The following is a 17,575-nucleotide window of genomic DNA, read 5'->3' as shown; positions in this document are numbered from 1 at the left end:
CTCTGGATAACATATTCCCAAAACACGAAATACAGAAATCCTCATTTACAAAATGAATGCAAATTCTGCAGGTAAGACAAGAGTAAATACCACACTGCTTAGTAGTTGGTTTTTTTTTCCTTCAACTGAAGATTATATTGTAAATTATGGATTAAAAAAAAGCTTTGGTCTGAAAAAGAAACTCTAATAATTTGATATTTTCACTGGTATTATGATTTATTTTTAAAGGGAATTATGGACACAGAAGTCATGAGAACACTTACGCATAACATCAAGCAACATGCTTTTGTTCCCAGTAAATCTGTGCTCTTTTTAGTTGACAGAACTTTTAAACTTCTGGGGTATGAATGGTCTTTCTTATGGGATAGAGAGTTATAATAATTATAGTTATCAGTTAAAGCTTATAAGTGTCACTTGAGGATATGGGGAGGGGGAAGGGTGAGCTTTGACAGGGCGAGAGAGAGTCATGGACATATACACACTAACAAACGTAGTAAGGTAGATAGCTAGGGGGAAGCAGCCGCAAGGCACAGGGATATTAGCTCGGTGCTTTGTGACAGCCTGGAGGGGTGGGATAGGGAGAGTGGGAGGGAGGGAGACGCAAGAGGGAAGACATGGGAACATATGTATATGTATAGCTGATTCACTTTGTTATAAAGCAGAAACTAACACACCATTGTAAAGCAATTATACCCCAATAAAGATGCTTAAAAAAAAAAAAGCTTGTAAGTGTCAAAAAATCAAGTGCTGTTTACACATAATCTCATTTAATCCTCACAACAATTCTGGGGCAGAAATTATTATTATCCCCATTTTAAAGTCAAGGAACTGAATCACAGAGATGTTAGGAACTTGCCTGAGGGTCCACAAAGAGCAGTAACAGAACTACAAGCTAAGCAGTTCTTCACTATGCTGTATTACCTAGCTGAAATTTACCCAAGTTCATTCAGAAAAAAATACAGAGCACAGATGATGATACAAGAAAACTACAAAAGAAACTCCTTACCATGGATGAATTTCCTTTTCCCTTTCGGAGAGAGGTTCCAGGAGTACAAGTACGTAGTAATTCTTCATGATCTATGGACACCTGACTGGTATTTCCACTTGAAGGAACATCACATCCTACTCCATAAAGGAAGAGAAAGTGACAGGAACTTCTATCTGCCTGCTAGAAAGAAAAAATAAGCCTTTTCAAAGTACTGATAACCAAGAGAAATAAATATTTAATATAAGTTGTCTTTCTGTTTGAGACTATCCTGGAAAACCTCTCCTTCCATCTCCTGTTCCCCTCACATTGAAAAACATTCACTAGAAACCCAATAGTACAAATAATGTTTCCTCAATATCTCTGAAACTCCTCTCAGTTTTCCACTCTTCAAATCATGAGAATCAACAGATTCTAGAAATGTAAATTAACGTTTCTAGGTTTAACAGAGACACAAGTAAAACATCAACAACATAAAGCTACCACAAGAAAGATATAATGTACTTCTCGGTCAATTAAAAACGACTAAGATTGCCTCCCATAAGACTTATATCCTGTGCCATGGTCAGGATAACTGGAAGTTGACTCTTTTGAGATTAAGTTCCTCTGGACCAGAATTAACACTGGTATATAAGCCACATATAAGAGTGACTTCACTGACCAGAAGACTACAGATTCATTACTGGATTACTAATGCTTGTACTCTGGAGAATTATACCATAGGCAAGGGCATGAAACATGCAACATCTTGTTCCTTATCTTTGGAATAATGCCAAATTCCACTCTATTAACACACTAAGATAAGCCAGATATAAATAGATCCAACTTACCATTAGCCCATTTCTAAACAAAGAAAATTTAACAAGCTGCATGGTACACTGAAAAGCATACGCGTTTGATACATTTAAGATTTCTCGGGCTTCCCTGGTGGCGCAGTGGTTGAGAGTCCGCCTGCCGATGCAGGGGACACGGGTTCGCGCCCCGGTCTGGGATGATCCCACATGCCGCGGAGCAGCTGGGCCCGTGAGCCATGGCCGCTGAGCCTGCGCGTCTGGAGCCTGTGCTCCGCAACGGGAGAGGCCACAACAGTGAGAGGCCCGCGTACCGCAAAAAAAAAAAAAAAAAAAAAAAAAAAAAAAAGATTTCTCATAGATTTTATCCATTCTAGAAATGGATAAAAATTCACTGAATCAAGTACTCCTAAAACTATGCTGTAACAGAAGAACTTTTTAACTGACTAATTATAGAAACTTTATGTTAAAAAAAAATTAAGGCTCTTCTCTAGCCCCCAAAACCTTCTCACCATACTCCAATAGTTCAGGATCAAAACTTTTCATTCAACCCCAAGGAAGAAGACTCCTGATATTTTCAAGAGGTAAAAGCTTTCTCGCAGAAATATAAATAAACCTAGATTGAGGGCCCTCAATCTCTTCCCTTCAGCTTCTTTATGTATACAGATAGATAACATTCTCTGGGCTAGCCTAGCCATAGGATTCAAGTCTTATGTATGAACTTGAGAGGACAGATAGACTATGTTGTTACTCAATCTTCTTTGGTTATAGCAGCCCCCACTCCTCCTAGGACTGCCCCACAGAGTCCTGATTAACTCAGCTAGACTTTATCAGGATTGTGGCTTTAAGGCTAAAGGCTCAGAATAATTTTTAAAGAGTTGATTTGTCAGCCATTGTCTTCTGCACAAAATTTCCCTTGAAGACTGTAGGAGAGAGGAGCTGAATTAGGACTTAATTTGGCTAATAAACACTTCCTTAATGTCTCCTCATTACCATTCCAAATATTCTTCCATTTTGAAAGATGTCACTTTGCTTACCTTATTTTTAAGAAGAAATTTATTCCTGCAGATCAAAATTTCCCGCAACCATTTGAGAATTTCTGTGCTACTAAGCATTTGATGGCTAGTTAATTTCTTGCAGATGTAAAAAAGCATTTGTGAGCTGCAGAAACAAAGTTCACGGTTACCAGCATTGTCAACAAACAACATAATGCAGATAAAATCAGTCCATAAGAATGGCATTCTCTAATAATGGACAAAGTCTAGAGAAGCTTATTTTCCTTTCCAGGATTTGTTTTAGAGAAATGATTATCAAAATGTTAACAGCATGATCATCAAATGATGTAAGTATACGGATTACGTTAAAAAAAAAAAAAAAAAAAGCAAGTACTTCTAAGCCCCCTACTCTCCCAACTTCCAGGTGTTTTATCCATGCATCTCATCCTTGCAGAGGACTCAAGAAAAAATTATAGACCAGGTGCACAGCACAGACTGTATGTGAACCTAACGCTCTAGAGCAGGGGTCTGCAAACGACTGCCTGCAGGCCAAATCCAGTCCATCATTTGCCTTCGTAAATAAAGTTTTAGTGGAACATGGTCACACCCCACTCATTCATTTACATATTGTCTATGGCTGCTTTCAGGTCCCAACAGCCGAACTGAATAGTTATAAAAGACACTACCTGGCCCACAAAGCCTAAAATATCGACTACCTGGCCCTTTAGAGAAAAAGCTTCCTTATTCCTACTCTAGAGCTGCACTGTCCAACACAAGAGCCACTAGCCAGCCACATGTGGCTGCTGAGCACTTGAAATATGGCTCGTCTAAATTAAGATGTCCTGTAAATATGAAACGTAACAAATTCTGAAGACTTTATTAAAAAAGAATGTAAAATATCTTATTAATAACTTTTGTATTAATTACATGTTGAAAAATATTGTATATATACTGGGTTAAAAAATATACTATTAAAATTAATTTTACCTGTTTCTTTTTACTTCTGAACGTGGCAACTAGAAAATTTTAAATTACATATGTGGTTCACATTACATTACTATCAAAAAGCATTGCTTCAGAGTCTAGGATTTAACTCAGCTGCCAAGTGACTTGGTGTACCCACTTCTATAAGAAAATGACAAAACCTGAGGCTTACACACTTACATTTTCCTCAATGTGTTACCTCTGTGCTCACTGAAAGGTAATAATTTATATAACCAAGGAAATAAATTATAAAATATATATATATATATTTTGCCTTCTAAGCAGATATTCTGTATTAATTCATCCACCAAAAACACTGGTATTATCGAAAATGTATGAAAGATCATAGTTTAGAAAACTGAAATAAACTATTAACATTACAAAATTTTAATACTCTAAGCTTATAACTGTAAAAATCAATTTAAAACACAGTTGTAACCACATAAAAATCCGAAATAGAAGAGAACATACCAAATAACAGTACTTATGTTTGGATAATGAAATTTAGCACAATTTTTAAAAATTTATTTTCTAAACTGCTGTGACAATGTTCTTACAGTTAAAACAAGAAATAATCTAATAATTTCAAGTCAAATAAAATACAAACTCATAAAACCTCTGGAGGTATAAATGAATAAAGTTTTATAATAAACTAAGTACTACAGAGTTAATATTCAAAGACAAAAAATACAAAATAGAATTTTAAATTGAAAAATAACAGTGCATATACCTGATTTCCCAAAATGTTTCTACAGGAGCATCAGGATTCCACAAATCAATGCTATCTAACTGATGAAGAACCAACAGAGCCTGAATTTTTAAAAAAGAGAAAGAGAAGACTTATTCAAAAGAGTTTTGGTAAACATAACACTGGAGTATTTATTTTACAAATGCTAACTAATTGAGCTACTTAATTGTAGCCTCAACACACAGTATAGGGCACAACAGAAAAACTCTGAAGAACCAAAATCTCTAGGGGATTATATGTATTATATATATATAATAATATATATATAAAAAATGAAGTCACTTTATTCCTATCAGTCTTACTTTAAATGGCATATACACATAAGTTATATACTGATGAATTCAGAATAGCAATATACATGTGTAAAAAGTGCTTTAAGACACAAACAAAATAATTTCAATAAGTATCAAAGAACTCTATAGAAAATAAAAATAATCCCCAAGTAAGGAGATCTCTCCAAAACTAATACACACAAAAATATTTTACCTCAAGACAATATGGTACTGGCACAAAAACAGAAATATAGATCAATGGGACAGGATAGAAAGCCCAGAGATAAACCCACACACCTATGGTCAACTAATCTATGACAAAGGAGGCGAGGATATACAATGGAGAAAAGACAGTCTCTTCAATAAGTGGTGCTGGGAAAACTGGACAGCTACATGTAAAAGAATGAAATTAGAACACTCCCCAACACCATACACAAAACTAAACTCAAAATGGATTAGAGACCTAAATGTAAGACCGGACATTATAAAACTCTTAGAAGAAAACATAGGAAGAACACTCTTTGACATAAATCACAGCAAGATCTTTTTTGATCCACCTCCTAGAGTAATGGACATAAGAACAAAAATAAACAAATGGGACCTAATGAAACTTAAAAGCTTTTCCAAAGCAAAGGAAACCACAAACAAGACAAAAAGACAACCCTCAGACTGGGAGAAAATATTTGCAAACAAATCAATGGACAAAGGATTAATCTCCAAAATATATAAACAGCTCATGCAGCTCAATATTAAAAAAAACAACCAACCCAATCCAAAAATGGGCAGAAGACCTAAATAGACATTTCTCCAAAGAAGACATACAGATGGCCAAGAGGCACATGAAAAGCTGCTCAACATCACTAATTATTAGAGAAATGCAAATCAAAACTACAATGAAGCACCACCTCACACCAGTTAGAATGGGCATCATCAGAAAACCTACAAATGCTGGAGAGGGTGTGGAGAAAAGGAAACCCTCTTGCACTGCTGGTGGGAATGTAAATTGATACAGCCACTATGGAGAACAGTATGGAGGTTCCTTAAAAAACTAAAAATAGAATTATCATATGACCCAGCAATCCCACTACTGGGCATATACCCAGAGAAAAGCACAATTCAAAAAGACACATGCTCCCCAGTGTTCATTGCAGCATTATTTACAATAGCCAGGTCATGGAAGCAACCTAAATGCCCATCGACAGACGAATGGATAAAGAAGATGTAGTACATATATACAATGCAATATTACTCAGCCAGAAAAAGGAAATTGGGTCATTTGTAGAGACATGGATGGATCTAGAGACTGTCATACAGAGTGAAGTCAGAAAGAGAAAAACAAATATCGCATATTAACGCATGTACGTGGAACCTAGAAAAATGGTACAGATGAACCGGTTTGCAGAGCAGAAATTGAGACACGGAAGTAGAGAACAAACGTATGGACACCAAGTGGGGAAAGCGGAGTGGGGTGCAGGTTGTGGTGTGATGAACTGGCAGACTGGGATTGACATGTATACACTGATGTGTGTAAAATGGTTGACTAATAAGAAAAAAAAATAATTAAAAAAATAAAAATAAAGTCAGTCCATAAAGTCTGAAAAAAAAAATTTTACTTCTAGGCCATAAGATAAAGTAGGAGTTATCTTATTTGCCACAAATTCTTTTGGAACAGACAGGACAAATTATTTTTCAAAAAGGAGAGAGGGGGAGGAAAATAGATTTTGTATTTCATAGCAGATTATTCATCGTAAAATACCTCAATTGACCACAGAATTGAAATTGGATTTGGCTCACAGAACATTAACAGGAATACGCAACTAATATAAAAAAACACTATTAAATAAATTAATGCCATCAAGGGTATAAAGAGTAAAACTAGACTCTTCCTTCAAACCAGCCCTATCCTAACTCCAGCTCCACAACGTTTCCCCCGGACGCACACTGTTGAGCTCTGCACATTCTTCTCAGTCTTGGGTCAGCACATTTGGACATTCTTTACTCCTCTTTAAAGCCTTTTATTAAAATTCCAATGAAACACTGTTTGGAACACATAATGAGATCTGATTTCTTCTCTTAAAACCAAATTAAATGCATAAACTGCAAATACAGCTGCAATGATAACCTGCCTCACATTAGGAAAAATAAGTAAATTTCTAACCTTGTTCAACTTTGTAACTCCAAAAGTTATAAATTATATAAACATCAGACCTATATTTTCTATTTCAAATACTTTCACTGTAATTATTTTGAGATGTTTAGTGAAAACTGCAATCTGTTGTGAGAATCTTCAAAAATTATATAGGTTATACCTCTCATATCAAGGAAAAACAGCCCAAATTAACATTCAATTTTGTTACTATTGTGCAAAAATTTAGTTACTGACACTTTAAAGTGGCAAATTCTGTAACATTTTTGTTTGACAAAACATTTTTTTGAAATATTCAAAGAAAATGTGTTAGCCTTTTCTCTGCCTTAATATGAATGTTTTCCTTTCCATGTTCCTTTCCATTTTTAAGTTTTCCACATATATTTTAACAAAACTGTAAACACAGTATACTCCTTTGACATTTCATAAATATTTTTCCATATTGCTTTGTGATCTGCATGGTTTAATGGATTTTTTTTTGAATTTTATTTTTTTTCTATACAGCAGGTTCTTATTAGTTATCCATTTTATACATACTAGTGTATATATGTCAATCAGTTCACCAAATTGAAATATCATTCTCTTGTTATTGAATATTAACACATTCTCTTACTAGTGAATATTTAAAATTCTCCTAATGTTCTATTACAAATAAGAGCAGTAAGCATATATGTGTGTAGCTTTTTCCTTTTAACTTATATTCACAGGATTAAAAAATTACAGGAATGTAATTATTTGGACAGAAAAATGGACATCTGTATAGCTCCTGCTAAATACTGTCAAATAGCCTTCCAAAAAGAATGCAAAGTATATACTGTTTTATAGAACCAACAGCAATGTACACAAATACAGGCAATGAGTGTAACAATGAGTGCTGAAACACTTTTGGTAAAATAAAGCATGATAAATAATGAAGTAGCAAATCTTAAATATATAGTTCAATGAATTTTCACAAATGAATATACCTCATATAACCATTCCCCAGATCAACATTATTAACACCCAGAAGCCTTTTTCACATTCCCTTCCGGTCATCAGCTCTTGACAAAGGTAGCCACTGTTCCGACTTCTATCACCATAGGTATTTTTGCCTGTTTCTGAACTTTGTATAAATAAAGGGAATCATACAGCATGTTCTCTTTGTGTTTGGCTGTTTTCACTCAATATTATGTATGTGAGATTCAACCATGCTTTGTACTTAGTGGTAGCTTGTTCTTTCTGCATTGCTTTAATAAGTGGAATGATAATGTTGATATATTTGAGTTGTTTCCAGCGTTTTTGCCTACTACAAATTATGCTGCTATTAATATTTTTGTATGTGTCTTCTGGTAAACATACATATACCTTTCTGTTGGATACATACCTAGGAGGAGAATTGCTAAGTCATATGTTTAGCTTTTATAGATATATTGCAAAACAATTTTTAATGATGGTTGTACTAATTTACTTTCTTACGAGCAGGATATGAGTAAAAACAAAGCACAGTTTGATCCTTGAACAATGAGGTTAGGGGTGCTGACCCCCCATGCAGTAAAAAATGCACATATAATTTTTGACTCTCTAAAAACTTAACTACTAATAGCCTACTGTTGACTGGAAGCCTTACCAATACCATAGTCAATCAACACAAATTTTGGATGTCATATATATTATATACTATATTCTTACCATAAAGCTAGTAAAAAGAAAATGTTGTTAAAAAATCATAAAGAAAAAAGATCTATAGTACTGTACTGTATTTATCAATACTGTTAAGTTTACATCATGTTTACAAGATGAATCAGCTTTTTCTATAACAATGATGGCATCTTCGATAGTGTAATCCTTCCAGACTTTCATAATGTTCTCTCTATTTGGGTTCTCGTCCATAGCGTTGACAATCCTGTTCACAGGGTACCGAGTGTAATGAGCCTTAAAGGTCCTTATGAACCCCTGATCTAGAGGCTGAATTAGAGACATGTTTGGGGCAATCAGGCCACTTTGACACCTTCAGTGTTAAACTCATGGAGTTCCGGGTGGCCAGGGGCATAGTCCAGTATCAAAAGAACTTTAAAAGGTAGCCCCTTACTGGCAAGGTACTTTCCTCATTTCAGTGACAAAGCATTGATGCAACTAATCCAGAAAAAGGGTTCTCACTGTGCAGGCTTTCTAGATGTACAACCAAAAGGCTAGCAACTGGTATCTATCTTTTCCTTTCAAGGCTTGGAAGTTAGAAGCTTTATAAATAAGGGCAGTTCTGATCATAAACCTAACTGCATTTGCACAAATCCTGGTGCTTGCTTCTCCTTCTTACTAATAAATGTCCTTTGTGGCATTTTTTTCTAGAGTAGCACACGTTCATCTGCATTATAAACCTGTTCAGGCTTACATCCCTTCCCCTCAATGATTTTCTTAATGGCGTCTGGGAACTCATCTGCTGCCTCTTGGTCAGCAGAAGCTGCTTCTCCTTTACCTTTTGACATTTTTAAAGCCAAAGCTCTTTCTAAAAGTATCAAATGATCCTTTGCTGGCATTAAATTCTCCAGCTTTTAGATCCTTCACTTTCCTTTTGCTTCAAATTGTCAGATAAAGACTTCACTTTTTCTCGAATCATACTGAAGTCAATAGGTATACCTTTCTTACAGCAATCCTGCACCCACATAAAAGCTGCCTTTTCAATACAAGATAAAAAGATATTTCACAAAAAGTGCAAGGTTTCATGCCACCTGGAGTATCTGCAGCAACAGCCTCATGAATTTCCATTCCCCCCTCAACCAACAGTCCTTATGTTGGATTCATTTATCTTCAAATGGCAGACAACCACAGCTGTCTACAATCTATAGCACATATCAAACAATTCTTGTAATGTCATGACTTCTTTCTGCGTTCATCACTAGTGGCACTTCATATGGGTTACATGGTGTTATTCAAGGTATGTTACTGCACTAAAAATGATGAAAAATACACGAGAACCACAAGAGATCGCTTTTTACTGATACACAATTTACTGATGAGATTAACTGCTCATGCAGAGACTATGAGCCTCACATAGCATTTTAAATGGATACTCATGACACTTGAGCTCACCAAAATAGTAACAAAATGCAGTTATGAAATCATTACAGTAGTACAGTATGTACTACAGTTGATTTTATGCAGTTATGATTTAATACTGCATCTGTACATTTCTTTATATTTATTTTGACTGTGAAAGATGCCATGTATAGTCTGTAAGTGTGTGTGTAAGTTTTGATAAATTTTAACTTTTTGTAATAGATTTATAAATGATAATATATGGATAAACAAGGTCTTACTGTATAGCACAGGGAGCTACATTCAATATTCTGTGATTAAAACATAACGGAAAAGAATATTAAAAAAAGTACGTATGTATAACTGAATCACCTTGCTGTACAGTAGAAATTAACACAACACTGTAACTCAACTATATTTTAATTAAAAAAAGTAAAAAAGTGTAATAAAATAAATGACCCAAAAAATGATAATATAGACTGGTATCCATATATATTTTATGTCATGACATACCTTTTTCTTAATTTTTTTGGTATTTCTAGGTTAGCAATTCATTGGCAAGTTTTTTCAAATTGTCGTAAATATTCAAAAAGTTTTCCAACATATTTTTTGAAAAAATCTGCATACAACTGGACCTGCACAGTTCAAACCCATGTTGTTCAAGCGTCGACTGTATAGTCATTTGATCTTTCATAAACCTTTTTGTTATCTGCTATCTAGCTTAGTTTCAATGTAGTCATAAAAAAATTTTTGGATAATTTCAATCCTTCAGAATTTGTTGAGACTTGCATTATGCTCAAGATATACTAAATGTTCCACATGTACTTGAAAAGAAAATGCATTTATTGAATGCAGTGCTCTGTAAGTGTCAAATAGGTCAAATCTGATAACCATGTTGTTCAGATCTTCTACCCTTACTATTCGTTTGCTTGCTTATTCTACCAGACACTGAGAAAGGTATGCTCAAGTATCCCACTATAACTGTATTTGTCTATCTCTCCTTTTACTTTACATGTTTTTATATATTTAGAAATTTTATGTTTTTGCTTTATATATTTTAAATCTTTGTTATCAGACTCATAAAGTTTTATTTTCTGGATGGATTAGAACCCTTTGCAATAATGAGATGTCTCTTTTTATCATCCAACATAGGACCACCTAAAAGCAAATATTAGCAGACATAAAGGGAGAAACTGACAGTAACATAATAATAGTAGGTGATTTTAACACACCATTTACATCAATGGACAGATCATCCAGACGGAAAACCAGTAACGAAACACCGGCCTTAAACAACACGTTAGTCTATATCAACTAACAGATATGTAGAAAACATTCCATCCAAAAGCGGCAGAATACACACTCTTTTCCAAGTGTACATGGAACATTCTCCAGGATAGATCACATGTTAGGCCACAAAACAAGTCTCAGTAAATTTAAGAAAACTGAAATCATATTAAGCATCTTTTCCAACCACAACACTATAAGACTAGACACCAACTACAAGAAACAAACTACAAGAAAACACAAACATGGAGGCTAAACAATACGCTACTAAACAACCAATGGGTTACTGAAGAAATCAAAGAGGAAATAAAGATACCTGCAGACAAATGAAAATGAAAACACGACGATCCATATCAAAATCTATGAGATGCAGCAAAAGCAGTTCTAAGAGAGACGATTACCTCAGTTCTAAGAGGAAGCCTAGCTCAGGAAACAAGAAAAATCTGAAATAAACAAGTTAAACTTACACCTAAAGGGACGAGAAAAAGAAGAACAAACAAAACCCAAAGTTAGTAGAAGAAAAATCATAAAGATCAGAGCAGAAATAAGAGAAACAGAGACTATAAAAGCAATAGAAAAGATCAATGAAACTAAGAGCAGTTCTTTGAAAAGATAAACAAAATTGATAAACCTTTAGCCAGCCTCATTAAGAAAAAAAGGGAGACGGCCTAAAAGAATAAAATCAGAAATGAAAAAGGAAAAGTTACAACTGATACCACAGAAATACAAATGATCATAAGAGATTACTATGAACAATCATATGCCAATAAAATGGACACCTGAGAAAAAAATAAATTCCTAGAAATGTACAGTCTCCAAGACTAAATCAAGAAGATACAGAAAATATGAACAGACCAATTACCAGTAATGAAACTGAATCAGTAATAAAAAAAATTCTCAACAAACAAAAGTTCAGGACCAGATGGCTTCACAGGTGAATTTTACCATTTAGTGAAGAGTTAACACCTATCCTTCTCAAGCTATTGTAAAACACTGCACAGGAAGGAATGCTTCCTCACTCATTCTACGAGGTCACCATCACCCTGATACCAAAATGAGACAAAGCTATGACAAAGAAGAAAATGACAGGCCAATATCATTGATGAACACAGATGTAAAAATTCTCAACCAAATATTAGCAAAATGAATTCAACAATACATTAAAAGATCACACACCATGATCAAGTGGGATTTATCCCAAGGACACAAGGATTTTTTTTTATATCCACAAATCAATCAATGTAATACACCACATTATCAAACTGAAGAATAAAAATCTTATGATCATCTCAAGAGATGCAGAAAAGGCTTTTGATAAAATTCAACATCCATTTATGATAATAACTCTCCAGAAAGTGGGCACAGAAGGAACATACCTCGACATAATAAAGGCCATATGTGACAAACCCACAGCTAACATCATACTCAATGGTGAAAAGCTGAAAGCATTTCCTTCTAAGATCAGGAACAAGACAAGGATGTCCACTCTTGCCACTTTTATTTGACATAGTTTTGGAAATCCTAGCCACAGCAATCAGAGAAGAAAAAGAACTAAAAGAAATCCAAATTGGAAAGGAAGAAGTAAAACTGTCACTGTTTGCAGATGACATGACACTATACATAGAAAATCCTAAAGACACTACCAAAAAACTATTAGAGCTCATCAATGAATTCAGTAAAGTTGCAGGATGCAAAATTAATACACGGAAATCTGTTGCATGTCTATACACTAACTACGAACTATCAGAATGAGAAATTAAGGAAACAATTCCCATTTACCATCACATCAAAAAAATAAAATAAAATAAAATGCCCTGGAATAAACCTACTTAAGGAGGCAAAAGACCTATACTCCGAAAACTATAAGACACTGATCAAAGAAACTGAAGACAACACACAGATGGAAAGATACACCATGTTCTTGGATTGGAAGAATCAATACTGTTAAAATGACCATACTGGCCTTCCCTGGTGGCACAGTGGCTAAGAAACCGTCTGCCAAAGCAGGGGACATGGGTTTGAGCCCTGGTCCAGGAAGACCCCACATGCTGGGGAGCAACTAAGCCCATGAGCCACAACTACTGAGCCCATGTGCCACAACTACCGAAGCCCATGTGGCTAGAGCCCGTGCTCCGCAACAAGAGAAGCCACCACAATGAGAAGCCCATGCACCGCAATGAAGAGTAGCCCTGGCTTGCCGCAACTAGAGAAAAGCTCGCGCACAGCAACAAAGACCCAATGCAACCAAAAATAAGTTAATTAATTAATTTAAAAAAAAAAACAATGGAAGAAAATAAGTGGTGCTGGGAAAACTGGACAGCTACATGTCAAAGAATGAAATTAGAACATTCTCTAACACCATATACAAAAATAAACTCAAAATGGATTAAAGACCTAAATATAAGGCCAGAAACCATAAATCTTATAGAGGAAAACATAAGCAGAACACTCTTTGGTATAAATGGCAGCAGTATTTTTTTAGATGTCTCCTGAAGCAAAGGAAATAAAAGCAAAAATAAACAAATGGGACCTAATTAAACTTAAAAGCTTTTGCACAACAAAGGAAACCACTGACAAAATACAAAAACAGCCTACTGAATGGGAGAAAATATTTGCAAACTATATGACTGATAAGAGATTAATATTCAACATATATAAACAGCTCATACAACTCAACATCAAAAAAACAAACAACCCAATTTTAAAAATGGGCGAAAGAACTGAATACACATTTTTCCAAAGAAACATACAGATGGCCAACAGGCATATGAAAAGATACTCAATATCAGTAATCATCAGGGAAATGCAAATCAAAACCACAATGAGACACCACCTCACATCTGTCAGAATGAACCAAAAGAACACAAATAACAAATGGTGATGAGGATATGGAGAAAAGGGATCCCTTGTACATTGTTGGCGGGGATGTAAACTGGTGCAGCCACTGTGGAAAACAGTTTTTTTCTCAAAAAACTAAAAATAGAACTACCATATGACCAGCAATTCCACTCCTGGGTACATATTGGAAAAAACAAAAATACTAATTAGAAAAGATACATAACCCCAATGTTTATAGTAGCATTATTTACAACTGCCAAGATATGGAAACAACCTAAGTGTCCATTCATCCAACAGATGAATGGATAAAGAAGATGTGGTAATGAATACATATATATACAACAGAATACTACTCAGCCATAAAAAAGAAAGAACTTTTGCCATTTGCAGCAACATGGATGGACTTTGGCAGGCATTATGCTAAGTGAAATAAGTCAGACAGAGAAAGACAAATACTATATGATATCACTTATATGTGGAATCTAAAAAATCTAACAAACTAGTCAATATAACAAAAAAGAAGCAGACTCACAGATACAGAGCCCAAACTAGTGGTTACCAGTGGGAGGGAGTTTGGGGGGCAGGCAATACAGGGGCTGGGGAGTGGAAGGTACAAACTATTGGGTGTAAGATGGGCTCAAGAATATATTGCATAACATGGGGAATATAGGTAATATTTTGTAGTAACTGTAAATGGAAAGTAACCTTTAAAAATTGGATAAAAATTTTTTTAATAAAATAAAAATTAAAGAAAAAATTTAAAAGGAATAGATTAAAAAAAGGAATGTACATAGTTACAACTTTACCTTCAAGAGCCTAGAATTCATTTTCCCCTTACCTCCATTGCTTCCTGAGCAATCTCTGGCATGTGTGACTGAGGTACCAGTTGGACGAGCCCTGTAATTAATTCTGCGGTACTGCCTTGAGTTTCAGGCCCCTGTTTTCTCGGATTCTGCAAAGAAAAAAGCAAATTTCAATTTAAAAAAAAAATGGATGGACAGAGGCTGAAGGGTAGAGGGAATGGAGACTGACTGCTAATGGGTTCTAGGTTTATTTTTGAGGTGATGAAAATGTTCTAGATGTTCTAGACCTAGATAGTGGTGATGGCTACACAACCTTGTAAATATACCAAAACCAGTGAACTGTACACTTTAAACAGGTAAAAACTTCATGGTACGTGAATTTTACCTCAAAAATAATAATAATTGTGAGGTTTTTTTTAAAAAAATCAAAACTGCTTTTGTTAAGAATTCTCAATCTACATCTATACTTGTTCATTAACGTGAATAATATCCAGAGAAAATCCTAATTAAAATAAAACAAAAACTAGGTATTAGCTTTTCAGTTAAGAAATTACATCAATAATGGAAGTAAATAATTTTTTTTCAGCAACCCTACATTGGCTAAATAATATGCCTCTGATTTGGAACTTCTGGTTTGGGATCTTAAACTTGTGATGAAAGGCAAAGAATGTGCATGCTTGATGGGGACTACACAATTATCCTGTGTAGCCCTCTTGTCCAGTATAAGGACCTACCCAAATCCACACAGGGCTAGAATCCACACCTCCAGATACCCATACCTCAGGCTTTTTCATTGTGGAAAGACATTGTATACAAAACAAAGCAGTATATAAATGTGAATGTCTACCTACTTAAAGAGACTAAAATGCTTCCTGTAACTTGTAAGAATCTATTTACACTTCAAGCATATATGGTTCATTTAAGTGAGGCCAATTCAATTAATGCCCATATTTTATTTTGTTAACTACACACTCTTTCCCATTACAACAATTAAGGTAAGCCCTCACCCCAGTGTATCTATAATTCAAAAACTGCCTATTTTTCTGACATTTGTATTAATTCATTAATAACCCAATAACATTTACTGAACACCAAAGACACAACAAGTAAAAAAGACATGTTTCCTACCCTCTTGGAGCATGTAGTCTGGTGGGAAAGACAAACATCAATAAAATAATTAGATCAACAAGTTTAAATTGCAAATGAGAAAGAATTATGAAGTTACATGCTGCTATGAGCACTTGTAACAGGGAAATGTGGTATAGGCAGGGATGCTTCCTTAGGGCAGTGATAACAGCTCAGAATTAGGAATTACTATGTGAAGAGGACACAGGATAGGGAAGCATACTGTAGGCAGAGGAACTGCAAGTGCATGGATAGGCATGAAGGAATGTAGTAAGAGGGAGTGAAAGGCCATCATGACTAGAGTAAAGACGACAAATATAATGCTAGATGTTGCAGAGGTGGTAGGTGGGAGACAAACGCTGCAAAACCATGCAGGTCTATTTGGAGTTTGCTTTATTCCCAAAGCAACCTCAACTAAAAGGTTTTAAGCTGGGCAGGAAGCATAAGATTTGCTTTTTTAAGATATCACTGTAACTTTAGTGCAGAGAAGTGATTAAAAGGAAGCAAGAGATGATGCAAGCTGAGCAATTGGGAGGCTTGAAAAATTGAGAGTAGTATGAATTAGGATAGAGAGGTAGAGAAAGAAGACAATAAAATCACATTACTTTAAAAAACCATGACTGAAATCACTTAATAGTTATTCCTATATTTATCCTATTTACTAAGATTTAGATTTTTATAGGTAAAATATAAAATAATCAAATATTTACAATGAATCTTTCACTATTTTAGCTTACCTTTGATTACTGAGAAAAGTTATTTAACCACTAGATGGCAGCAAAGAAAATAACTTCTATTTTAAATGATCCTTTTCTGCTTGCTAAATTTTAAACGTGGAAAACAGCACTTTTTGCTTAAATTCTTGTTCCTTGACAATAAAATATTTAACACGGAAGGCACTGGTGACTTTGATGTATTCTCTGATTCCGAATTATAGCTATGCAAACAGAGTGGTGCTAATATATGACATGCATGATGAAACAACACCACAAGTAACCTGGGCTACATAACAAAGAAATAAGGGGAAAAAGTTATTTCATTCCTTTTATAAAGTCTTAATGATAGATTTTAGGACTTTTTCCACACCAAAGTTTTAACAATTTATTCTATTAGACTCCCAGATTTGGATGGGCTTTTCAAAGAGTTCAAAACAACATAGGCCTTTTTTGGGGGGTCACTAATGCTTTTGGGAATTCTCTCTCTCATCTCTTTTCTCTCCAGAAAAAATATTTACATAAATACTTTAAATTCAGAGGACTCAAAGAACTCTTGAAAATATGGACATCAAGTTATGAACTCCTATAGTATAGTAATTTGAAAAATATACCATCAAAGTTAAAAGTACCCTTAGCATTTAAAAAGCCTGTTGCTGAACAAAGCAATGGGAAATCGTTCTGTATGCTGCTCTCCAAGGACTGAAGAAATTCCACAGGGGTTAAATATGCTGTCCTATGAGCTTCACAATATATTTCTGTTATGTTTGGGGCATTAATAATATTAGTGTTAATGTTAACTGTATTTTATTAATAGTAATAATACATAACATTTATTTAGTGCTCATTATGCATTTATTTTGCATTGTTCCTAAA

At 34.7% G+C, this 17,575-nt stretch overlaps 1 protein-coding gene across 6 annotated transcripts in view; it reads right to left on the bottom strand.

Moving 5' to 3' along the window:
• Positions 1-17,575, bottom strand: part of NF1 (neurofibromin 1) — a 245,995-nt gene that overhangs the window by 133,175 nt on the left and 95,245 nt on the right. For 5 of the 6 annotated variants that reach the window (XR_003792109.1, XM_029213370.1, XM_029213372.1 and 2 more), the window contains 4 exons: positions 14,897-15,010; positions 4,486-4,565; positions 2,814-2,937; positions 1,007-1,168 (listed from right to left, as the gene is read on the bottom strand). Coding sequence is in view for 5 of the 6 variants with exons in the window: in XM_029213370.1 (XP_029069203.1) it covers positions 1,007-1,168; positions 2,814-2,937; positions 4,486-4,565; positions 14,897-15,010 (480 nt within the window). In the remaining variant the exon portion in view is untranslated. The remainder of the gene's footprint in view (positions 1-1,006; positions 1,169-2,813; positions 2,938-4,485; positions 4,566-14,896; positions 15,011-17,575) is intronic. The other variant, XM_029213371.1, reaches the window with a different exon arrangement.

Source organism: Monodon monoceros, unplaced genomic scaffold (assembly GCF_005190385.1).
Source record: "Monodon monoceros isolate NGI ecotype Baffin Bay Population unplaced genomic scaffold, NGI_Narwhal_1 Super_Scaffold_9, whole genome shotgun sequence".
NCBI classification, from domain to species: domain Eukaryota; kingdom Metazoa; phylum Chordata; class Mammalia; order Artiodactyla; family Monodontidae; genus Monodon; species Monodon monoceros.
This window is presented reverse-complemented; position numbering and strand designations above follow the sequence as displayed.